General features: G+C 38.5%; 1 protein-coding gene across 1 annotated transcript; it reads left to right on the top strand.

Moving 5' to 3' along the window:
- Positions 1–775: 775 nt before the first annotated feature.
- ACTL6A (actin-like 6A) lies at positions 776–24998 on the top strand. The gene is made up of 14 exons (XM_008568109.1): positions 776–973; positions 7138–7214; positions 7379–7553; positions 10408–10508; positions 11413–11510; positions 14229–14323; positions 14628–14734; positions 14834–14923; positions 16161–16222; positions 16663–16777; positions 16928–17008; positions 20606–20701; positions 23609–23695; positions 24513–24998. The coding sequence occupies exons 1-14, from the start codon at positions 949–951 to the stop codon at positions 24591–24593; spliced, it is 1290 nt and encodes a 429-aa protein (XP_008566331.1). The 5' UTR covers positions 776–948; the 3' UTR covers positions 24594–24998.
- The last annotated feature ends 202 nt before the right edge of the window (positions 24999–25200 follow it).

The raw sequence follows: 25200 nt of genomic DNA, 5'->3' as shown, positions 1-25200 counted from the left end.
ATCTGGGCGTTTTTGCAGATCGAGCTCTCTGCAGCGTGGTGAAGAGGCAGAGTGATAAATTGTTGCAGTAATCCAGGGAAGAAATGACTATGGTCATCTGGAGCGGGCTGGTGGAAATAGGGGACTAACAACAGACAGACTGGAGATGTATTTAGGATTAGGTGCTTGCTCAAACTAGGATAGATTAGTTTGTTAATACTGTCCCACAGGATAAAAGAAATTGATGTCACTTTTTATAATTTTTAAAGTGCTACCTAAATTTAGTTGGGATAATGTATCATCTCTTTCTTCTTTTAATTATCAACGACTATTTTTAAAATCGCAGGATCCTATCAGTTTGCCCCATTTACTGATTTCCCCCACCCCAAAGTAGAACATACATTAAAATCCCGCATTCACCATAATCACTGGCCAGGAATCACTGCGTGGAGACACTCCCAATATTCAGACTCTGTTTCAGAGGTCTACCTTCCTCTACCTGGTTCCCACCGCTCCTTGGCGTCCCCCTACCCCTGGGCCGGCTCCCCACACTTCCCTCCCGCTTTCCTCCTCCTTCTTCGCTCGCCCCGCCCCACTCTCCCGTCCACTCGGGAAGTTCCGCCCCTCCAGCTCCGCAACCCAACTCCTTGCCTCCTTTCTTCGCTTTCCCCTTTCCCCGCCCCCATGGCTGCCTTCGATTGGCTAAACTGGCTGGGCCGCGGCAGACATACAGCATAACCACGTTATGATTGGCTGCAGGGTAGGCCGGGCCCCTCGTGATTGGTTGATAGGAGGAGCCAGCAAGTGTGGCTGCGCGCTGGGGTGTGTGGACGCCGCTTTGTTGCCTGAGGGGGGTGGTGGTGGAAGTTAAGGGGGTCGGGGGCTAGCGCTTCTCAGGACCAGCAGTTGAGGCCGCTACAGTCACTTCGCCTGGTAGCCTTTAGCGTAGGAGTCGCGCCAACAGCAGCCATGAGCGGCGGCGTGTACGGAGGAGGTGAGTGAGTGCGGCCGGACGAGAGAGCGCGCCTTTTTGGCTTGTGGGGTTTGTAACCGCCGCCCCCAGCCCTCTCCTCCCCTGGAGGTCCCTTCCGGTCTCCCCCTCTCGGGACCCCGGGCCTCCCCGCCCCCGGAGCCCACCGAAGTCTGCGAGCACCTCGGGCGCTGCCGGAGTCGCCGCTCCCCGCGGCCCCTTCCCGCCTCGGCTCCCTGAGGAGCAGGGTTTCGGGGTGCTCGCTTCGTCCCCGTGGGGGTTTCGAGGCTGAGCGGGCAGCTCGGTCCAGCGGCCGGCCCGCAGTATGACCAGCCCCAGGGTCGCAAGTCCCCGAGTGTCTCCAGAACTCGCCTGTGCCGGGCAGTGTGTGTATGTATGTGTGTTTAAACTTGGGAGGTCCCAGCAGTTTGCAGGCGTGGACTGAGGGCTTCCGCAACGTTCCGTAGTTGGCGGTGCGAGCCGCGAGACGTAGAACCGACTGGACAAGTGGCGGCCGCCTGGGATGCAGCCTCCTCGCCGCCTGCGCCCAGCGCTCTTGCTGCCGCTCGCCTTCCAGTTACTGCTGCCTATTTGTTGACTGTGGATTCTCTCGAGTTACTCGGGGGCGGGTCTGTTTTGGATTAATTTAGGAACACATGTAACACGTGTAATTTAAGGATGCTCAGAAAGTTTGCCTGGGGTCCTAGGCGTCTGTTCTTTCGCTTTCCTTTGGCAGGCTGTGATGTAGTAGAAGGATGACCACCGGCTGGGACTTACACAGACCAGGGTTGTAATACCAGCCTCGCTATTTGTTTAGCTCTTTGGTTTGGGCAATTTTCTTAACTTTTCCGAGCTTCAGGCTCTTCATCTGTGGAATGATCATTCCTACCCAATGGGGTGGCTGTGAAGGTTAAATTAGATAATACTACATTTGCTACTCAAAGTGTAGTCCGTGGACCAACAGTGTCAACATAACCTGCGAGGTTTTTAGAAAAGCAGAATCTCAAGTCCCACCCTGAATTTATTGAATTAGAGACTCCATTTTTGTAAGATGCTGATGCGTTTGACTCGAAGCACTGATGTGTATGACTCATGTTTTGGATAGCATTTGATGAGTTAGAGACCAAGACGACAAGTTCAAAGTACTAGCCATTGTTACTATTTCTAGTAAGGATGCTGTTTCTGAAGAGGATGGCATTTTACAGGTAGGGGAAAACAAAAAATAAGGTCTCCAAACTTCTTAATAGTTTTGGGGGTGTAGTTTCAGAGTCTCTTCTGAGGTGGTTTGTTGACCCCTCGTGCCTCTTTCATCCCTGTTCCCTTGGTTTTGATTTCTTAATGTGAGAGTCAGTAGTTTCCCGTTTTCACTTTGGAGAAGGCCTGATGGATCATCATGATTTACCTCTTACCCATCTGGAGATGCAATACTGACAGGAAAACTGGGTCTATGTGCTTTTGCCTCATGGAGCCTTTTGACTCTATTATGACCTTCAGGTTCACTGATCCAGGGACCTGAAGGCTGTCCATTCATTGCAAGGCATTGTTTAGTATGATTAACGTATAAATAGATGATAACAGTAATGCTAGAGGCTGACATTGAGTTCATACTGTGGGCCAAGAACTATTCCAAAGACAATTACATTACATGCATTACATGTAATCCAAGCATTGACTAATTTAATCCACAACAGCCATATAGGACGGTACATTTTTTCCCACATTTAAACATCTGCAGCTGGAATATGTCTTAATGTTGATGGCGTAGCAGAGCTTAATTGGTGGCATATTTTTTTTCTTAGTGATACATGAAATAATGTGCATCTTATAGTTGGTAACATATTGATGAGAAATGGTAACTAATTCAATGAGATATGTTCATTAATGACAATACATAGGAGGTACAAAGGAAGCACAGACAAGTTATTAACTCATTGTGGAGGAGTCAGGGCTTTATGAGAGGTAATGTGGATGACGGAGGAGGAGTGGAGAGGGACAGCATAGGCAAAAGTTAGCTGTTGGTGTGTTTAGGAGACGACATACTGTTCAGTAATGCTAGTGTATGAGGAGAGAGATGAGACTGCTGCCCGATTATGCCAGGCCATGAATATCAACTGGGTAGAACGATTTGAATTTTATCTTCTAGGTGATGAGAAAGCACTGAATGATCCATCCCCTGATTTTTATTGAAGGATTTATGTACCACAATGATCAGAATTAGAATTTCGAAAGATCACAGTGCAGCAGTTTGAAGGGTGGATTGAGAAGGCAAAGAGATGGAAGCACAATACCTGTAGGGAGTTGTAATTCCCTGTTGAGGTAAAGGCTTGATTGAAGGTGTGGCAGGTATTAAAGAGGGAATTTGAGAAATATTTAGCAGAGATATTTGGCAGAACCTGAAAGATGAAGGCATTCACAACTCTCAGGGTTTTGCCTCTACAAACTGTGATAGGCAATGCTGAGATTAGGTTAGGCAGGGTAGAGAAATGAAGACAGTGTTTCAGATGTGTCAAATTTGAGGCACCCATGAAACGTCATGTGGAATTGGTATTGATGTACAGTAGGAAGTTCAGTAAATGGATCTAGACACTGGTTAGAGCTTGAGAGAGATTTGAGATTGAAATATCATTATTTTGTTCAAAATTGAAGTTAAAAGAGTGGAGTAGATTACCCTGGAAAGAGTAAATTAGGGGAGGGGCTCCTAATATGGGATTCCTGGTCCTCCCAAAAAGTCTGTGGATAGAGCTATATTTTATTATAATCCCTTCTAAGAAGGGATTCATAGGTTTCCTAAGCTGACCATATTAGTTTGCTAGGGCTGCCATACCAAAGTACCAAGACTGTGGCTTAAACAGCAGAAATTAATTTTCTCACAGTTCTGGAGACTAGAATCTGAGATCCAAGTATCAGTAGGGTTGATTTCTTCTGAGGCTTCTCTCTCCTTAGTTTGTAGATGGCTGTTTCCTCCCTCTATCGTCACATGGTCTTCCCTCTGTACATGTCTCTGTCAAAATTCCCTCTTCATAAAGACACCAGTCATATTGGATTAGGGCCCACCCTAATGATCCTGTTTTAACTTAATTACCTCTTTAAGATCCTATCTCCAAATGCAGTCACATTCTGAAATATTGGGAGTTAGGACTTTAACATATGAATTGTAGGGGTCACAATTCAGTCCATAACACTGTCAAAAGGGTCCATGACACAGAACAGATGAAGAACCTCTGGTGCAGGGCAAAAGATGGATCCTTGAGGGACAGAAGCTGAAGGTTTTGTTTAACCAGGCAATTAATTCATTTAGTAAGGATATTTCTTTACCCAGCCTTCTAGTTAATCAAACTGTTAAAGTTTACCAGTTCATGTTCATTTCTATACTTTACTTACCATTTGTACTTGAGTTTAGATGCTGAGGTAAAAACAAATGCAGTGTTCTTTTTTTTAAAGAAAAAGATCCCTAGTTTCAGATAAAGTAATTTGGACTGGAGAATTTTATAGAGAAGGGGTAATTATCTTGGGAAAAGTAACAAATACAGAAACTTTCTTTCAAATTAGAAATTAAAATAGGTATCTCTTTGTTTTATTTAAATAAAAATGGGATCATTCTGCAAAGACACCATCTTTCAACTGAATATTTGCAAACTATTAATTTATTTTTCTTTATTTAAACATCTTTTTGTTTTGTTTTGATGGCTGGCTGGTATGGGGAGCCTATCTTTAAAGTAAAAAAAAAAAATGAAACATTTTGAACATACTAAAAAATGAAACATGTGTAAATTTGTATGTGATACTTCTGTACTCACCATTGATATTAAATAGAGGTATTTTTCCATATTTGTCCCAGATATTTTATATGTTATTGTTATGGAGTCCCTCTCCCTCTTTAGAGGTAACCTCTGAACTGAAGTTGGTATGTAATGTTCCAAGACCCCACGCATATATTTATACTTTTACTGCATCTGTATGTATCCACAAAGAATTAAATAGTAACATGATGTATACATATATTTTTGTAGCTAGCTTTTTTTTTTTTTTTAAAGATAACCTGTAAGGGGATCTTAACCCTTGACTTGGTGTTGTCAGCACCATGCTCTCCCAAGTGAGCTAACCGGTCATCCCTATATAGGGATCCGAACCCGTGGCCTTGGTGTTATCAGCACCACACTCCCCCTAGTGAGCCACTGGCCGGCCCTTGTAGCTAGCTTTTAAAACTAAGCATTCCTTTGAGATTTACCCATGTTAATACATGTAGATTTAGACCATTCATTTCTAACTGCTGTTAAAGGAAGAGGAAGCTTGGGGTGGGATTGGGCACTTGGTCCTCTGCTCCCTCCCCTCTGGCGAGAGATGCCTAAGAAAACTGGAGATACCTAAGAAAACTGGTGCAAAGAACAAGGGTAAAAGCCAGAGCAAGGAACTGGAGAGACCACTTCCTCCCTTAGGTCTGGTGGCAGTTGATCCAATGGTTGTGTCGTCATAGGCACCCATACCAAACCTGCCTCCAAACAAAATGATATAACAAATATGACAGCTGAAACCATAAACGTAGCCCTTGCAGCACCTCCATTGGAAGGAGAGGCTAATGCTGAGTTCTATCAGTATCTTTCCAAGGTCTTAGAACTCAGGAAGAGTGATGTGGTTTTGGATAAGGATGTAAATCTTGTGAAAAATTGATGAAGCTCTTGGCCTCTGCAACTCCAGAAGAGATCATGGAGAGATCAAAAAAAGAAGCCAAAAAAAAAAAAAAAAAAAGAAAGAAATGAAAAATACATCCTTGAGAAACTTTTTTATTGCTAATGGTGAAGAGGCTATTAAATAATAGCAAAATATATTTAAATGTACAGAAGAAGGGCCGGCCCGGTGGCGCAAAAAAAAAAGCCAAAAAAAAAAAAAAAAAAAGAAAGAAATGAAAAATACATCCTTGAGAAACTTTTTTATTGCTAATGGTGAAGAGGCTATTAAATAATAGCAAAATATATTTAAATGTACAGAAGAAGGGCCGGCCCGGTGGCGCACTGGAGAGTGCGCCGCTTGGGAGTGTGGCGGCGCTCCCGCCGAGGGTTCGGATCCCATGTGGAGACCGGTTCCCACTCACTGGCTGAGCGCGGTGCGGGCGCAACACCGAGGGTTGCAATCCCGTTACCGGTCAGTAAAAAAGACAAAAAGGAAAAAAAAATGTACAGAAGAATATGGGAGTAAAATATATGTATTTTTAAATAAGAAGACTCAAAAAAGTAGAAATTTTTAGGGCTGGCCTGTGGCTCACTCGGGAGAGTGTGGTGCTGATAACACCAAGGCCATGGGTTCGGATCCCACATAGGGATGGCCGGTTGCTCACTGGATGAGCGGGGTGCTGACAACACCAAGTCAAGGGGTAAGATCCCCTTACCGGTCATCTTTAAAAAAAAAAAAAAGTAGAAATTTTTAAAGTACAGTACATTGAATACATGTTCTAAAATCCCCGATCCCAAACAGCCTGGAATGTGTTATTCTGATTTCATGACATTACAAAATAACAGAGCTGGAAAGGATATTCAAGATGACCTGATTTAACGTTTTTCATTCTGTGATGGGGTTTCTGATATCCAGAAGTTGAGAGATTTGAATTCAAGATCACACCATGCAAGATGGCAACTAGAATCCAGATTATTTGATTCCTGTTTGAATGCAGTTTATCCTGATTGTAAATTAAAATGATAATGTCTCCACAACATTTCTGGAATTCTGGGAAATGCCTTCTAATTCAGTTTACAAGTTATAGAAGAAAACCTGTAACATTGCTTTGTAGTCTTACCTTAAATTTTAATATGCTTCTCTAAATGCAAAAATGTTTTTATGTCTTTTAAAAACAATATTGCACATTTTGTGAAAAAAGTAAATGAATAATCGAGACTTGTAAAAAGTATATATAATAGCTTTCACATACATTTTCATTTTGAGCACATTAAGTACTTCCTTAGTTTTCATATGATACTTGCAAGTTGTTAATGCTATTTATCTTTTTTTTTTTTTTTTAAGATGACCAGTAAGGGGATCTTAACCCTTGACTTGGTGTTGTCAGCACCACGCTCTCCCAAGTGAGCTAACCAGCCATCCCTACATAGGGATCTGAACCCGTGGCCTTGGTGTTATCAGTACCACACTCTCCCAAGGGGGCTGGCCCTCTAATGCTAATTATCTTTTAATCCTTTCAGATGAAGTTGGAGCCCTTGTTTTTGACATTGGGTCCTATACTGTGAGAGCTGGTTATGCTGGTGAGGACTGCCCCAAGGTAAGTATAATATTAGAATTAATTGGATATGTGAAGACTATTCATATAGAATTAAATTCATGCAGAAATTCTGATTCAAAACAAATGTGGTAAAAGATATTAGAAAAAAAGCCTCCTTGATAAAAGCAGGTGAAATTTGTATATCACGTTTTTGACTCTTGCAGGTAGATTTCCCCACAGCTATTGGTATGGTGGTAGAAAGAGATGACGGAAGCACATTGATGGAAATAGATGGCGATAAAGGCAAACAAGGTGGTCCCACGTACTACATAGATACTAATGCTCTGCGTGTTCCGAGGGAGAATATGGAGGCCATTTCACCGCTAAAAAATGGGATGGGTATGATGTTTTTTTCCATGGATTTGATTATAGAGTGTATATGGTACATTTTAGGAAGCAGTGGCTTCTTGTAAGTTAAGCATCGACTATTTATCTGTTTTTATTCCACAAACTGATGTTCCAGGCACTGAGAATACAAAGATGCATAAGAAATGTTCCTTTTCCTCAAGAAACTCGTAGCCAGGTAGTGAAGATAGATGTATACATACAAATATGGTCCACTATAGGGTAAGTGCTGTAAAATAGGTAGGTTCAGTAAGCAGTGGATTAGAGAGAAGTACTTAACTCTGTCATTGGGGGGCTGGTCTGCAATGATTTTCACAAGGGAGGTGACTTTAATGCTGAATCTTGATCAATGAATAAGAATTAGCCTAGCTAACAAGGCAGGGTAATGCAGAGGGACCAGCATTTGTGAAGGGATGGAGTTGTGAAAGAAACTTACGTGTTTAGAAATATCGTACAATTAGATATGGCTGCAACACTGGGTGCATTAGGGTCAGTAGCAAGAAAGGTAGGCAGAGAACAATCATAAAAGGGCTTTAGGGCCAGCCCCATGGCTCACTTGGGAGAGTGCGGTGCTGATAGCGCTGAGGCCATGCGTTCGGATCCTGTATAGGGATAGCCAGTGCACTCACTGGCTGAGCGTGGTACAGACGGCACCGAGCCAAGGGTTGTGATCCCCTTACTGGTAATTAATAAATAAATAAATAAATAAATAAATATTAATCAAACTAACTAACTAACTAACTTACTTACTTGTAAACCATCCCAGGGTGTATTAAACTAGTAACTAAAGGGTAACCCCAAAGGAATTTAAACAAATGTGATATGCTCATGTTTGCCAGCTGAAAAGATTAACAGCAATATGTAGGCTAGATTGGAGGAAGACACTAGAAACAGGGAGATCAATAAGGGAGGTGAGAGTCCACATGAGAAATGAAGAGGGTTTAAACTGTAACACTGATGGTGGAGATCCTGAGGTGGCTTTCAGAATATCCAGGAGACAGATGGGACTATGTGATTGAAGGGGTGAAAAGGAGAGAGGAGTTGAGAAAGTTTCCTAGATTTTTGGTTGGGGTAACTTTGAACAGAGGGTAGACAGGATAGGAATAGAAGGGGGAGGAGCAAGTTTTATGGTCTTAAGAGACAAGTGTATTAGGGATACCCCAAATCACCCTGAGGTTTGGTTATTCACTAGAAGGATTCACAGAACTCAGCATATAGTTGTTCTTACAGGTAAGATTTATTACACTGAAAAGATGTAAAACAAAATCAACAAAGGGAAAAGAGGTAGGGGATGAAGTCTAGAGAAGACCAGGTATAAGCTTACAAGAGTTTTCTCACAGTGGAGTCACACAGGATGTACTTAATTCTTCCAGCAACAAGTTGTGCGACATGTGTGACAACACCACGGAAACTCATTAGAGACTTAGTACCCAAGATTTTTACTGGGAGCTGGTCATGTAGGTACTCTGCCTAGCATGTACCAAAATTCTAGACTCTTGGAAGGAAAGCAGGTAGTTAGTACAAAACGCATTGTTTGTATAAACAATTTAGGTACAGTGTGCTACTCTTAGCATTTAGGGTAAGTTTTATATTGATGTAAGGAGCTGTTTACCTGTTCAGTTTCCAGAAACCAGTTAAGGGTCAACCCTGTCAAAGGCTTTTCTCAGGCTTGCTATGTTAACTCTTTTGTGCACATCAAAGGTTCATTGAATTCAAATTGATTGTGACATCCACATGATAATTTAGTATGCAGGTGAATAAAAGTTCATGAGAAAGACTGTAAGATAGAGTTGAATTATATTCCCTAGAAAGAGTCTGGAATGCGAGAAGAGTGTTGAGGTTGGGGTTTCTAGCAAGAACTTCCTATGTATTTAACCAATAGAGAAGAAGAGGTACCCATAAATGAGAATGAAAGGAACAATTAGGTATGTGGGAGAACATTCAGGAGAAGGCCAAGAAGAAAAAGTTTCTGGAAGCGTAAAAGTACAGTAATTCTCAGTGTTCTCAGCTGTGACATTGAGATTTACACTAAGAAGAAGAGAGAAGTTAAAGCTTCTGATGAAGTCCATTGGCCAAAAGAAAAAAGAAAAAATAAAAAATCCAGATGTAGAAGTATATTGCACAGATAATGACATTTCTTTTTTCTTCTTTAGGCTGTGTCAGAAAAAGTTTGTAAACTCTTGAGTAGTCAGTATTGTCAGATAATTATAGAGGCCAAGTGAGATTAAAAATCGTACATATCCACTGGACTTGTCTATTGGAAGGTCATTAGTAGGGCTGGCTGGTTAGCTCAGTTGGTTAGAGCATGGTGTTGATAACACCAAGGTTCAGGATTCCATCCCTGTACCAGCCAGTGGCACAAAAAAAAAAGTCATTAGTCACTTGTGTGAGTAGTTTTAGTGGAATGTTTAGGTGGAAGCCAAATTGAAGACATATGTTATTCTTTGAATTTTTAAAATGTCTTTTATTTTTCTTATTCCAAATAGATTGTAAGCTTTTTGAGTCAGGTCTAGATTATATAATTCTTTTCTATTTCCTCTTACATTCTGATCACGTACTAGGCCTCTAATAAGTACTTATTGAATAACATTTATTTAGTATTTTAGGTCTGTTAGATACCTTAATTACTTTTGGGACAGGTCTGAGGGCTGGTGGGACCAAAAAGTGGTTTTATATCTAGAAAACAAAGATGACCTCTTTAAGTACTATGTTATGAAGTAGATCTGTAAAATATGTAGGTTTCATGTACTAAAGTATTAATTACTAAGCTCTAGAAACAGTCTCTCAAAAGATGCTACATTCATCTTCAGCTAAGCATTGTTTTCAAACAGTTAATCTTATATTCTAGTTGAAGACTGGGATAGTTTCCAGGCTATTTTGGATCATACCTATAAAATGCATGTCAAATCAGAAGCCAGCCTGCATCCTGTTCTCATGTCAGAAGCACCGGTGAGACAAAGATATTCTTTTCCAACTTTCTCTGGTTATTATTATTTTTTTTCTTTAGTTTTCTCCTCATTTGAAGAATATTCCCTTTTTCTTCAGAAGGGCATAGAAACTTATATTTTGATTTTGAAAATTAGGAAAACTGGGATTAATTTTGAAATACCATTATAACTTTTATTATTTTAATAAATAAAATTTTCAAAGAACAACAAAACACCCTAATGGGTTCTGATGGGTATTTATTTTTTTCCAGTAATTTAACATTTGATTTCCTTGGACTGCTTCCCATTTTGGTTTCTGAATCATCTCTTGTGCCCAAGGGCAGTGTGTATCTACTTTTATACTGAAGTCTTCAAGAGAAAAGTTAAATGTTGAACTAACACTAGATATTTCTAGATCTAAGTCTGTTGTGAAATAACATTTGGTACATAGACAGAAATGGCCTAAAAGGCGAACATGATTATTATAAATTATCAATATCTGGTTATTGTTTCTAACTTCTAGCTTTCGTGAGTACCATCTGTAAGATGGAGAATTTGGTGGTTTAAAATTCATATTTAGGATTTCAGTTACCAAATTTACTCTTAAGATTTAATAGTACTTTATAAGAATCCTGATTTCCTTGTAATTTGAAGTCTAATTTCTAGAATCCATAGCAGATAATTTTACTTGTTACATAATAAATGTTAATTTATATCTGATTTATTTATTAAATTTATTTACATGTAAAGAAATAAAAATATTATAAAGAGATATTACTATGAAGGGTTATTTACCATGATATTTTATTCTGTTTTTAATGTTTTACATATTTGTTAATATAGTGCTGTAGTTTAGCTTGAGATAAATCAACACTTTAATTCTTAAACAACAAATAACTTTCATTTCTTTTTCCCCTCTCCCCAAGTGGAATACTAGAGCAAAGAGAGAGAAACTGACAGAGTTAATGTTTGAACACTACAACATCCCTGCATTCTTCCTTTGCAAAACTGCAGTTTTGACAGCGTATCCTTGAAAGAGTAGTACTCAGTTTTTCTCTAAAAGTATATATGATGCTACTAACTGTGATACATGTGGCAGAAGACATGAGTCAATTCTTGCTTGTTCAGAAGTTGTTTTATTCCTTCTCTCTTGCTTTTTTAGCTGTCCACGTTTTAGTATTTCTTATTGGAACTGATGATACACCAGAACAGGGAAACAGGAAACTAATACTCAAATCCTGTTTGTTAACAGGGTTTTGCTTTCTTTTTTAAGAAGGGGAATGTGGATAGAGGGCAGTATTTTAACCAATTGGCTTAAATGATTTCAAAGATTACCATTTTCTCCCTCCCCTGCAATAGCATAGAACATTGGAAATTGGCTATAAATTGTTTTAAGAATTAATCAGTCATCAGAGATCTAGTATAAGCACCTTAAGAGACAGACGAGGAAATATTATGTCCTGAACTCAAAGAATTTGTAATGTAAATGTTCTTGTTAAAAACTAAAAAACAGATTTAAGTAGTATTTCAAAGCAACATTAGCAAAAGTCATAAAGAAGTACATGATTAACTTGAAGTTTTAGTATAATAATCATAGTTCAGAGGTATATTCAGAGAATATAGAAGCCTGATGAATTTTTACAAGGAAAATATAATTTAGTTGCATGATGTAGGGGAAAGAGCCTTGTATTTGGAATTCAGGTTGTACTGCTTACAAGTTTGTGGTCTTGAATTAAGTTCTTAAAACCTGAGCTTCATCTTTTATTCACATATCCTGTATACCTTCCTGGCATGCTATAATACTCAAATAAGTTTTTTATATATTTGAGAATCACTGTGGTAACTGCTATCTAATATTTGCCTATGGTACTGTGTCTTGGTGATGACTTCAGCAAAACTGTGAAAGTGGAAAATTTTAAGTGTTACAGTGACTTAGTTTAATAGTTGAAGATACATTTTAGACTTTGGTGGGAATCGTAAAAATAAGTTTAGGTCAGACAATAGAGGCCTTGCATGTTATATTTTAAAAATGTGAACATTAGACTCTAGAGAACCATTGTAGGATTTTGAGTAAGAGAAGGAGAGAATTAGAGAGCTCATTGTATGTATTATTTCACTTAATTTGTTAAGGGAAGTAGATTGTTGGTCCTGTAGAATTTCCCACATTCTGGATGTTGCTGACTGGTGTCCTTTTGCTATGTTCCTCTAGGCCAGTGGTTCTCAAACTTTTTGGTTTCAGGACCCTTTTATACCCTAAGGGCTTTATTTATGTGGGTTGTATCTGGCAGTATTTACCACATTAGAAATAAAAATAGAACCTTTGACACTTAAAGTTATATTTAAATTAAATTAGAAATTATTTTTCTCCCCACTCAGGACTTTACTCAGTGGCTATGAATTAAATTAGAAGTTAAATCGTTAGAAAATATCAAAAATACTCATTAATCTTTCTCTCATTTGCCCAACCAGTATTCTTTCTATTTAACGCTTCAAATTTAGTCAGTCACCAAGACCTATCTATTCTTCCCTGTTATTTCTCAAATGCATTTGCTTCTCTCTATCTCACTGCCATTGCATTAGGTGGAAACTATTTCCAGGATTACTGCAGCACTTCCTCTTGTCTTGCCCATTCTTTACATTTGCACCTATAATAATCTTTCTAAAGTACCAGTCTGCTTTAAGCCAGAATCACCTTCCACATTCCTTCCTTCATTCTGCTTTCAGGCTGTACTGAACTATTTGCAGTTCCCTGATCTCACATGTTCTCTTGCCTCTTGGCCTTCCCACATGCTCCTACTCTTTCCCATGTCCACCTCCCTAGCACACGACTGGATGTTCCACGAATAGGTTAGATAGTTCCGCCTCATGTTTTCCCCCCTCCCCCAGGCATCCTGAGCTTTTCTTTTCACAGCTTTATTGATCTCTGTTTCACTAAACTGGATATTCTTGAGGGCAGAGACAGTTTTGATTCACCTTTATGTATCTTCTGTACTTAAGGAATGCTAGTGCCAGGTCTGCCTTCCTTCCTTTCCTTCCTCCTACCCTCCCTCCTTCCCCCTCCCAACGTGTTATTAAGCACCAGACTCAGTAGGCCCATAATAGATGCTCAGTAAATGTTTGATGGTTGAGTAAAAGGCCCTACTCCTAAATATCTGTTTAGGGTGTTCACACTGCATAGGCCTTCTGCAGCACGCGTGTGGAAAATGGGATCTGCCAATATTCCCTGGCTGTTGAATTCACCTGGAGTTAGCTCTTCTGCCCCATTGAGTTGGAGGAGATGGGAACTGCCACCCAGCTGCCAAACTGCTGAAATGCCTCTTCAGTGCTATATGAGAATGGTTGTAGTCCCTAGCTCATATGTCGTAGCCTCCCACCGTTCTTACCAAGTTTCTGTAAATTTTGTTAAATAAATGATTTTCAATTTGTTGTAAGCCTTTTGTTCAATATCCAGAGACTTTCAATGATTGTGATAATTTTGACCAGCTTAATAGATGTGTCTCTCTCTGGGAGAAAAGTTCCCCCCAAGTTCCTCGCACTACCATTCTGAAGTCTTGCTTCTTGTCATTTGTTTTTAAGCCAGAATTATTATTTGATACCAATATTTATCCCTAGATTTACATTAACACATTTTAAACTATAATGCACGTGTTTAAAAATGACTTCTGAAACATTATGATCAGAGTCTGACCTTTACATTATTTAGGAGCCTTGATACTTTCTTTTCCTTAATGCTTTAAACTAGATTTGCTAATGGTCGTTCTACTGGACTGATATTAGACAGTGGAGCCACTCATACCACTGCAATTCCAGTCCACGATGGCTATGTCCTTCAACAAGGTAAATGTATTTAACCAGGCTACACTGAGATGATTTTAGATGCCATGAGGACACAAATAATGGAATAAAACAGTGAATTGAACTGTCAAAGATTATCAAAGTAATATCTGCAAATAATGTCTTTTTAAAGAATATTTTTTTTCATCTTTACTATGTAATGTGTAGTTAAAACTGATGCATGGCTTTCTTTATGCTTTGAAGAATAATTCAGTTAATTTTAACTCAGAGAAACATACCCACAGAGGAAATTAGTCCCAAAGAGTTTGGACTTAATGCTCTCTTAGCCTTGTTTAATCTTTCATAGGCATTGTAAAATCACCTCTTGCTGGAGACTTCATTACTATGCAATGCAGAGAACTCTTCCAAGAAATGAATATAGAATTGATTCCTCCATATATGATTGCATCAAAAGTAAGTGATGCTTGAATTTTCTTTGTGGAATTTATCCCCAACTCCCCATCACAGAGTTCTGAACTCTGTTAACCTAATACGTGCTCTTGGTGCTCTCAGGAAGCTGTTCGTGAAGGATCTCCAGCAAACTGGAAAAGAAAAGAGAAGTTGCCACAGGTTACAAGGTCTTGGCACAATTACATGTGTAATGTAAGCAACCTTTATTCTGTTTACAGAAGTGTTATAACCTGTAACTCCTTGAATAGAATATGGGCACTTTATATTTTCAACCTCTATATTTCTAATGATATTTTTCAAACAAAATTAAGAGCTTTGCAGTGGGGGTTGGCATGCTTTTCTTATATTTGCAAAACAAATATCTTTACAAACTACTACATACCCATTTGGATTACTGTGTTGAGACCTGGAAGGAATTTTGGTTTTAGGGTAGAAACAAGCATTATACTATTCTGTACATCTTTTCATCTGAGAAAATTGTTTTAGTTTTTGTAGAGACCTTCTACTATGGTTCACTTATGATCTTTCCCAACATCAGTCAGCCACACCAAAAATGCATGTTACTGTTCATAACAAGAAGCCAATGAGAAACTCTTTTTACTAAAAATCCATCTCTGAACATGTGGCTTACTGATGGAGGAGAGGTGAGTGAAACGACCTCATATACCAAAGATATACATTAATTTCTAACAGTAAAAGGATATGAGAGTCATAATTTACTGTAAGAGGAATATATCTTATCTGACAGTTTTTCTACCTAAAAACTTTTTTTGTGGGTGTTGCTATAAGGAAAAATTCTGAGGATGATTAATAATTTTACCTAGGTTTTTTTTTTTTTTTGGTGGCTGGCCAGTACAGGGATTGAACTCTGGACCTTAGTGTTATCAGCACCATGCTCTAACCAACTTAGCTAACTGGCCAGCCCTTGCCTAGGTATTAGATGAGATTTTTTCTTAGTAACACAGAGGTCGTGTGTATTTCACAGCAGATTTTTTAATTGCTTTATACTACATGCAGTCATTAAATTACATAAGATGTGATACATATGCAAATGTGTATATTCAGGTAATGAAATCTTGCTTCTAAGTCTAAGCTTATTTTTAAGGAAAAAATGGTGTTCTGACACTAGTTTTGTTATACAGGACTGTGGTATAAAGGTTCCCAGTTGTTTTTATCTCTTGCTATTGTTCCATTACTGTTGTAATTTAAATGTATATAATTTAGCTTCTAGTGCAAATGTTTAGAATTGGGTTTCTTGGTACTCAGAGTTCTTGCTGGTTAGATTTACACTCTCAAAATGACTTACCCATCCAGAAACATCGTCCAGTTTCTTTCAGAAAAGCATTTAAAATATGTTACAAAGGTATAATTGCAAAGACAAACTCAACCTTGTTTTGTAAAGTATTTTTTTTTTTTTTTTTATCCACAGTGTGTTATTCAGGATTTTCAAGCTTCAGTACTTCAAGTGTCAGATTCAACTTATGATGAACAGTATGTTTTCTTATTTAAACTGTATACTTCATAAATGAGGAAAGAATTTGTTTAGTTAAAAAAAAATCATAGAATGTGTTTAACTGGTCTAAAGGTATAAAGATATGCTAAGATACACTGGAAAACATTTTAAAATAAAATATTCTCACTCTGATTTCTTTTTTCTTTCTTTTTTTTTTTTTTAAAGATAATTGGTAAGGGTATCTTAACCCTTGACTTGGTGTTGTCAGCACCACGTTCTCCCAAGTGAGCTAACCGGCCATCCCTATATATGGGATCCGAACTCGTGGCCTTGGTGTCATCAGTACCACACTCTCCCGAATGAGCCATGGGCCAGCCCTCTCACTCTGATTTCTGACAAGTTGACATTCCTTAGTAGTTTAAAATTTTGAAAAGGATTGTTTTTGTCTGTTGTGTAAAATTGTTTAATATGTTTTCAGAGTAGCTGCACAGATGCCAACTGTTCATTATGAATTCCCCAATGGCTATAATTGTGATTTTGGTGCAGAACGTCTAAAGATTCCTGAAGGATTATTTGACCCTTCCAATGTAAAGGTATGAAAGCTTATTTCATAATTAGCCCAACTTTTCCTATACATGTAAAGATCTTGTGTAATTATAAAGCCTAAATAAGACTCACTATTTTTGGTTATGCTTTACTGTATGAAGTTCTTCCATATGACTATTTGTTTTCTTTTGTTTTAGGGATTATCAGGAAATACAATGTTGGGAGTTAGTCATGTTGTCACTACAAGTGTTGGAATGTGCGATATTGATATCAGACCAGTAAGTGCTAGTCTCCTGTCATGGTGTACAGGTATCTTTTAGGGCAGTGAAATGCTCCAAAATCATTGATAAGTTAGCAACTTTGCCCATTGACTTTGAAGGCCATTTTATAATGGTATGTGTAAAAAGATGAAGTACTAGAAAAAGGAAAAATGCAAAACTCTAGAGCTGTGGTGTCCAATGTGGTAGCTACAGGCCACATGTAGCAATTTAATTAAGATAAATAAAAATTAAAAATTCAGTTCTAGCCTCATTGTTAATGTGGCCAGTGGCTACTGTATTGGACAGCGCAGATATAGAACATTTCCATCATTACAGAAAGTTCTTTTGGGCAGTGCTGCTCTAGAGATTTCCTAAAATGTGGCAAACCAAAATATATATTATTGGTGATTTTTCTTGTATGAGGATACTTCAAAAAGTTTGTGGAAAAATAGAATTAAAAGTTCATCTTTCCATGAACTTTTTGAAATACTCTCATGTATAGCACAGCTTTTATGTTTCAGGAAGGTGTGGTTTAAATTATGTAACTTTTACATGAAGTTTATTTTAGATCTTCATATTTTTTGTGCTTTGTCACGTTTTAAATACTCTATACTATATATACTATACTCATTATTAGATTGATTATATCTTCTTTAAACCCTAGATTCAGCATTTAGCCCACATACTACCTTGATTTTCTTTGAGTTAATTAATTTGCTTAGAGCATTGTGCTAATAGCTAAGGGTATATAAAAACAACATTGTTCAAAAAAGGCTTTTGGGTGGCTATGAAAATTCTTCTTTATTTCACTAAGTGACCTTCTAGGCATATGCTGCTTCCAGGACAATAGGAGTACAAGTTTGGAATTTTTTAGTGCAAATCCAAGGCCACTTTTAGGGGAAGACAATTGAATTGAAGTACATTTATTATAAGAGAGTGATAACTTTCTGCTTTTAGTGAGATTTCTCCTTTTTAATAATGTTGATTGCAGAGGAGATACTTATATAGTATTTCATTTTATCTTCTAAACTTAGATGATTTAGACATCTGGGATAAGTTTTTAAAACAGGAACTTAGCTACTAAAAAAGCAGATTGACCTTTAACTTTCTCATGCACATGTGCAAATTAGAAGCAAACATACTCGTTATCAGGAGGAATTTATTTTATTCAAGGAGGCCTCAGAATGTCTATTTTGAAAAAGCTCCCCATGTGGTTCTGATGCACACCCCTGCAAAATAGAAAGGTAGCAATCATTTTGGCCAGGAATATTTTCAGAGTATATCTTTGTCATAATCATAAAGTAATTTCATTGCCTAATTTTAAATATCATAACTTCTAGATGAGCATTCTAAAATGAAGTCATTATAAAATGTACATCTAATTAAATGTTGACAGTTATCTGCCAAAAAATTGATTTTTAGAATAATTGGTTTATGTTAGTGGATCTTAAACCTTCAAGCACACTAGAATCACTTGTGGAGTTTTGAACAAAGAAAACCTTGCCTGGGTCCCATCCTCAGCAATTTTTATTTAATTGTCCCCAGGCACTGGTATTTTATTAACTAATTAATTTATTATTATTATTATTTTATATTTCCTTTTTTAAAAAATTTTAATTTATTAATATATATATTTTTACATTCTGTGATGTTGCAGAGCAGTTGGAGGGAGGGGGAAAGGGGAAAAGGGAAGAAAATGTGATGGAAGAATGAGGAAGAAGGAAGGGCGGGATTGAGGCCTGTGGCACCCCCAACATTCCCACAGGGGAGACCAGGGGGCTTCCAGCAGTGGCTTGGTCATTGTCAGGCTGTAGATGTCAGGGGTGTGTGGCAAAAGCCCTTGCCTCCCATCTCCCCAGCTTGGTAACTTGGGGCCCTTCTAGCTGCGGCTTGGTGGTCGTATCTGGGCTGGCTGCGGGTGTGGAGGGGGCATGGTTGAGGCCCACGGTCCCCCACCACCCTGGCTTTGGAGAGCCCGGGGTGCTTCCTGCAGCATCTTGGTGGTCATCGCTAGGCTGGTTGCTCGTGTTGGGGTGGCGTGACCGAGACCCTTGGTCCCCCACTGCCCCAGCTTGGGAGAGCCTGGGGCGCTTCCTGCAGTGGTTCAGGGGTCGTTGCTGGGGTGGTTGTGCTTGTCAGGGGGGTGTGGCCAAGGCCCCCAACCTTAGGATTGGTTGTGGGTATTGGGGAACATGGCTGAGGCCCCTGGCCCTCCTCCCTTTCTAGTTTGGTAGCCCAGGGGACTTCCAGTCCTTCTAGGTGTTACAGGTAATCTTTGGTGAAATGAGACCTTTACTAGTTAATATCAAATTTTGTCTCTGGTTGTGGATACATTGTTTTTTCTTTCAGTTCTATGTTGGATTTGTTTTTTCTTTCAGTTCTAATCAAATTTTGTCTCTGGTTGTGGATACATTGTTTTTTCTTTCAGTTCTATGTTGGATTATTTGCTGTTCCCACCACTCAAACTCTGTGCTGGAACTAATTTGCTGTCCTTTGCTTACTTCTAAAATGGGGGAACTTCCTGTGGAGACCAGTACTTGACCTGTGTGGTTTAGCTAAATTGCTGCTTTGCTGCTGATTCCCTAGGGAAGGCTTTTTGTGCAGCTCTGGTTTTAATGGTTGACTTTATAGGTACTTCCAGTTCTAGTGAAATCCAGTGCACCTCGGGTGTATAGAAACACTGGTCTGGGCCTGAGTCTTTTCATCAAACTGAACCCCATGCAATTCTATATTCCTGACCAGTCTCCTCTGAGTTGTCCTGTGCTGATTGGGGGGCAGATCAGCTGTCTTTGCTGTGCCCCAGTGTTCCCCCAGTGGGCCCATCTCCCCCACTGCTGGTGCTCCACCCACTTCCCAAGGGACGGGCCATGCTCTGGTCCCTTGCGATGACTCACCAGCCTCTGAGTGGCTCTTTTTTCAGTTGTTGTGGCTCCTCACTTCTGTGTGGGTCCACGGGAACCCTATTAGTGGTCTTGCCAGACTGGGGGCCACCAAGGCCCTCTTCTCCCATGCCGCCTCCAAGCAACTTCATCTGAAAGGCACAGCTGCAGCTTTTGCCAGCTCCTGCTCTGTGTGCTCAGAAGCTCCATCCTGGAAGTGGCTGGCGTTCAAAACAGTCAAAGGAGTTTTTTCTTTTTCTCATTGTGGCTTCTCCCACCTTCATGCACTCCGTAGCTTTCCTCTTCTTCCCCTGAGCTCTAGTGGCCCGAGCTTGGCTGTCATTGCTTTTTTATAGTTGTAAGTTGGTTAATTTGTGTTAGAGAGTGACACTGGGGACCTTCTGTTCCACAGTCTTGAATGGAACTCTATATTTTCTTGTAAGTCTTTGAAATCCAATGTGTATTTCACACTTCTAGTCCGTCGTGATTTGGACTAGCCACATTTCAAGTGCTCCAGAGCCACATGTGGCTCGGCATTGGTGTTTTAAAAGCTCCCCAGATGAGTTGAATGTGCAGCCAGGATTGAGAACCACTGGATTAAACCACTAGGTCTATGTAGCAGTAAAAATTTTTCAAGAATGGCAAAATTGTAACAGAGGACATGATATTGTTTGTAGTTATATTTAAAACTGTTGGAAACATTTGGAACTAATTTTTCTTGTTTTTTTTATCCTAGGGTCTCTATGGTAGTGTGATAGTGGCAGGAGGAAACACGCTAATACAGAGTTTTACTGATAGATTGAATAGAGAGCTCTCTCAGAAAACTCCCCCAGTAAGTTCTATTCATTCTCTTGTGGTATTCTTCAGTCATATGTGTCCTCACCAGTAGTGTAATTTTATATTTAAGTTTTCATTTTTTAGTAAATAGATGATATTTTGTGTGTGCCTGGATCATCCCAAATCCAAAAATCTGAAATGCCTTAAAATCCAGAACTTTCTGAATGCCAACATGATGCTTGAAGGAAATGCTCATTGGAGCATTTCAGATTTTCAGATTTGGGTTGCTTAACCAGTAAGTATGATGCAAATATTCCACAATCTGAAAAAAAAGTCTGAAATCCAAAACATTTCTGGTCCCAAACATTTCAGGTAAAGAATACTCAACCTGTGTTATACTTCCTTATTAACTCAATTTTCCTGGGTGACATCTGTTTGTTACTCTTACATTATTTGAATCTCATCTTTATTAATTTCATGCTTAAGTGCCTATAGTCTACTAAACACAAGGGATACAAAATATAATCTCTGCCCACCAGGGGTTCAGTCTGCTAGGGTGGTTAGACATGCAGAAAATGATTGTAATGTGCTACGTGCTTCAGTATGCCATGAACCAGGTGCTCTTGAGAATACTGAGAAGCAAGCACTTAACTCTCCAGGATTGTCAGAGGAAAGCCTCATGAAGCTGTTGTCTGAATGAACAGAGTTCAACTGATTGCTAATTTATGTAAGGACATACAGGTGAAGGGAATCTCCTGTACAAGCATGTGAAGTGAAGATGGCATATTTCAGTAATTCAAAGTAGTTGGCTTAATAGTACAGAAGTGGAGTACAGAAGTGGTATGGCTGGAAGGATGGATGGTATATTAGTTTCCTAGGGCTGCTGTAACAAAGTACCACAAATTGGTACTTTATAATAGAAATTGGCTTTACAAAGTACCACAAATTGGCTTTACAATAGAAATTTATTGTCTTGCAGTTTTGGAGGCTAGAAGTCTAAACTCAAGGGGTCAGCAGGGCCATGCTCCCTTTGAAATCTATGGAGAAACTGTTCCTTCCCACTTCATAGCTTCTTGGTAGTTTGCCAGCAATCTTTGGCTTGCCGTTGTAGCACCTCTGTTCTTTTCTTACAAGGACACCAGTTATAGTGGATTAAGGGCCCACCTTACTCCAGTATGACCTCATCTTAATTTATATCATAATTACATCTGCAAAGACCCCGTTTCCAAATTTGGTCACATTCACAGGTGCCAGGGATTGGGACTTCAACCTATCTTTTTGAAGGCACAATTCAACCCACAACATATGGGTACCAGATCATGTCTTACTAATGAGTAGGTTGGATTTTATTCAAATATAACAGCAAACTTACAGAATAAAATCTGGCAGAAGAGTGATGAGCTCTTAAGTTTGTTTTAAAAAGATCACTGAGAGCAATGTGACCACTTTTAAAAGGATAGAAGAATCAGGTTTGGAAGGAAGGTAATTTACATGGTACATCAGTAACAGAATAGCAGTCTTTAAATTTCAAAACTTCTATCTAGTGGTTTTTTTGTAAGGTGTTCTGCACTAAATAGTAAATTTTAAAACATGTTTTAGGGGTTATGTAGGCCCTAACAATATCTATAGAATTTGTATATTAAGTATTCTTTTGGTTTCCGATATAAACGAATGTTGTACATATGCCATGTTTTTTAATAATTAAAAGTGGTATTTGAATATTGATATAGACAAAAGATTGGCATCTGGTTTACATTTACTACATTCTTGGAAATACAATCTGATCTAGAGCATACCTCAATTACAGTACTAATCATTAGGTTTCATAGAAAGTCCCTGAATAAAGAGTATAGACATAGGTGTTCCAGAGTGTGGTCAAGACCAATTAGACACTGACCATGTCCTTTACGAGGTAACTAAAAATCAATGAAATAACAGGAAAAAAATTCCATTGTAATAGATAATCAATCTTCCTCACCTTATAAAAACCCATATCACCCCTCCTACCCCCAGCATTCCCTGCCCCCCACACATTTATTTCACTGTGAAAAAGACTCAAACTATGTATTCATATATAGAATAATTGGAAGATATCAAAAACTTGAAAACTATCCCCAGAGGCACATTCTTAGGTAGGGGAAAAATATCTTGATACAGGAAGTGAGATAGGGAATAGTACTGAGCCGTAAAGTCATGTTTATAGAGAGTGAGTGAGTTCAAAACAGAAGTACTAATTTGGAAGGAAAGCAGTATGAATTAAAAACTTACCTGAGATCTGATGACTGTATTTTGATTTGGCAGGGCAGGGGTGAACTAAGGAGAAATTAGGAGAGTAAGACAACCCAGAAAAGAAGCACTGTTTTTTTAATATATATATATATTTTTAAAGATGACCGGTAAGGGGATCTTTACCCTTGACTTGGTGTCAGCACCACACTCTCCCAAGCGAACTAACCAGCCATCCCTATACAGGGATCCAAACCCATGGCCTTGGTGTTATCTGCACCGTACTCTCCCAAGTGAGCCATGGGTTGGTCCTGAAAAGAAGCATTTAGAAGGCTGGAGAGGACTACAGAAAGGGAGGCAAACTGAATAATAGTTATACTTGGTGTTGGATGAAATTAAATAATATGTGAAGCAGTAACACAGTGTTTGATTTTAGTGTTAGGTATGTGTTTGCTGTTAAAGTATATAAGTTGTGAATCTTTAATATAGTTTTCTAAAGTTATAGTTTATTTTCTTAACATCTATTGCATATTAAAAGCCATAATCAAAGTAAAACCTTCCTATACGGTAGTCTAACATGTGCCTACTATTAGCCTATTTCAAAATTATTGTGTTTAATCAATCAGTGTTTGAACCACAGAGCCGTCAGTAAGTTTTTGTGAAAATTGAATTTCCTAAGTTGAGTCACCAATTTTATTTGATCGTACTAATGCCTATTCTTCCTCCTCTATTTTAGAGTATGCGGCTAAAATTGATTGCAAATAATACAACAGTGGAACGGAGATTTAGTTCATGGATTGGTGGTTCCATTCTAGCTTCTTTGGTTAGTAGATAAGCTATTTTGCAAAAATAAGGATTCTTACTGAATTAAATGTACTACTGAAAAATACTAAATTTAGTAAAAATACTAAAAATAATTCCAGAGCTTTATTTGTCTTTGCATTTTATAAGTATCAAAAGAGTGGTGAACCTAATAAGAATACCAGTTTTATGTTTTGATATAACAAAATGCTTCTTTGCCTTACTAGTGGACATTTGTTAGCCTAATTTCTCAGAGAGGTTGAAATATATTAATATATTCATGCCTCTTCTATTAATACCCGCATTGGCACTGGTCAGGACTGTCTGCAATGCATTTAAAATTAAATCTTTCCTTCTCAAGTTCTGGTGTTCCTTCGTGTTGGTGAGGTATGGGAGGTCAGGAATTGCTTGGACTGGTGTCTGCCTTACATCAGAAGAAGGAATCCTTGTGCTTTTCTTTTTCTGTACCCTAGACTTGGAGCATTCCTTTTTACCTCAGAGCTGCCAAAGTAAATGTCACTAAGTACTCAGGCCTTCTGATAATTTTGTTATTGGCTTAGGTTGGCACCAAGCCATCACAGCTAAACCCTCAGTCTTTCTTGCCAGACTGTAACAGGTGTAGAAGGATTTAATATTCTTTCTAACCTTAAAGGCAAGGCTAAATAGTGTCTTTGGAGGGTTCTGGAGGAGGGCAGAAGTAAGAGTAATAAAGTACTATTTTGGGGGAAGGTTTAAGAGTTCTTCAACGTTTAGGAGTTGTGAAAATAAAGATATTAGAAGAAAAAAGTATTTTCTAATAAGTATGGCATAATTATATAATATTTCTTTCCAATTTACAGGGTACCTTTCAACAGATGTGGATTTCCAAACAAGAATATGAAGAAGGAGGGAAGCAGTGTGTAGAAAGGAAATGCCCTTGAAAAAGAGTTCCCTCTCAAACCTCCACCTTCCTGTGTCACCTGTGTTTCATAGCTTTAGTATACTCAGGAAAAGAATGACCATCTTTTCTAGAATGTTTATACATTTTTGCATATTTCAATTTCCACTTAAATTTCTTAAGGCTTTAACTGGCTCTATAAATTAAAATGAGTTTGTGCTTTCCTTGAAATGCACTTATTCTTATTAGAAACATTTTATAATTTTGTATAAATGTCTATTTTCTCTAAATATTTTGCTTTCAGTAAAATGTCTTCCAACTCTGTTTATTATATTAATTACAGTGGATTGGTAGAATTGCTTTTTATTGAGTAGTAAAAGTTACTACCTATGCTTTTTACTTTAGGTTTATAAAATTAAATAAAAATTACAAGCCATTCCAGAAATATTTTTTGGGCTGTTGTGCACTGTGCCTTGATACTTCAAGTACTAAATGTATTTATCATTATTTTGAGTGAAAGTACTCAGTTTATTAACAGTAGTATCCACATCCCCTTCATATCCTATTAACAATAGTAGTAACAATGTTACCTGAATTCTGAAAATTACCCTGTTGCCTTTGGTATGGCAGTTAACATCACTTTTACACTC

Source organism: Galeopterus variegatus, unplaced genomic scaffold (genome assembly GCF_000696425.1).
Source record: "Galeopterus variegatus unplaced genomic scaffold, G_variegatus-3.0.2 Scaffold374, whole genome shotgun sequence".
Classification (NCBI taxonomy): Eukaryota; Metazoa; Chordata; class Mammalia; order Dermoptera; family Cynocephalidae; genus Galeopterus; species Galeopterus variegatus.
This window is presented reverse-complemented; position numbering and strand designations above follow the sequence as displayed.

Bases quoted from the DNA above. Each gene is read 5' to 3' on its own strand.
- ACTL6A (XM_008568109.1), top strand. From the start codon at position 949: ATGAGCGGCGGCGTGTACGGAGGAG. The intron at 16,778-16,927 runs GTATGAAAGCTT...CTTTTGTTTTAG, and splicing joins TTGACCCTTCCAATGTAAAG to GGATTATCAGGAAATACAAT. The intron at 20,702-23,608 runs GTAAGTTCTATT...CCTCTATTTTAG, and splicing joins TCTCTCAGAAAACTCCCCCA to AGTATGCGGCTAAAATTGAT.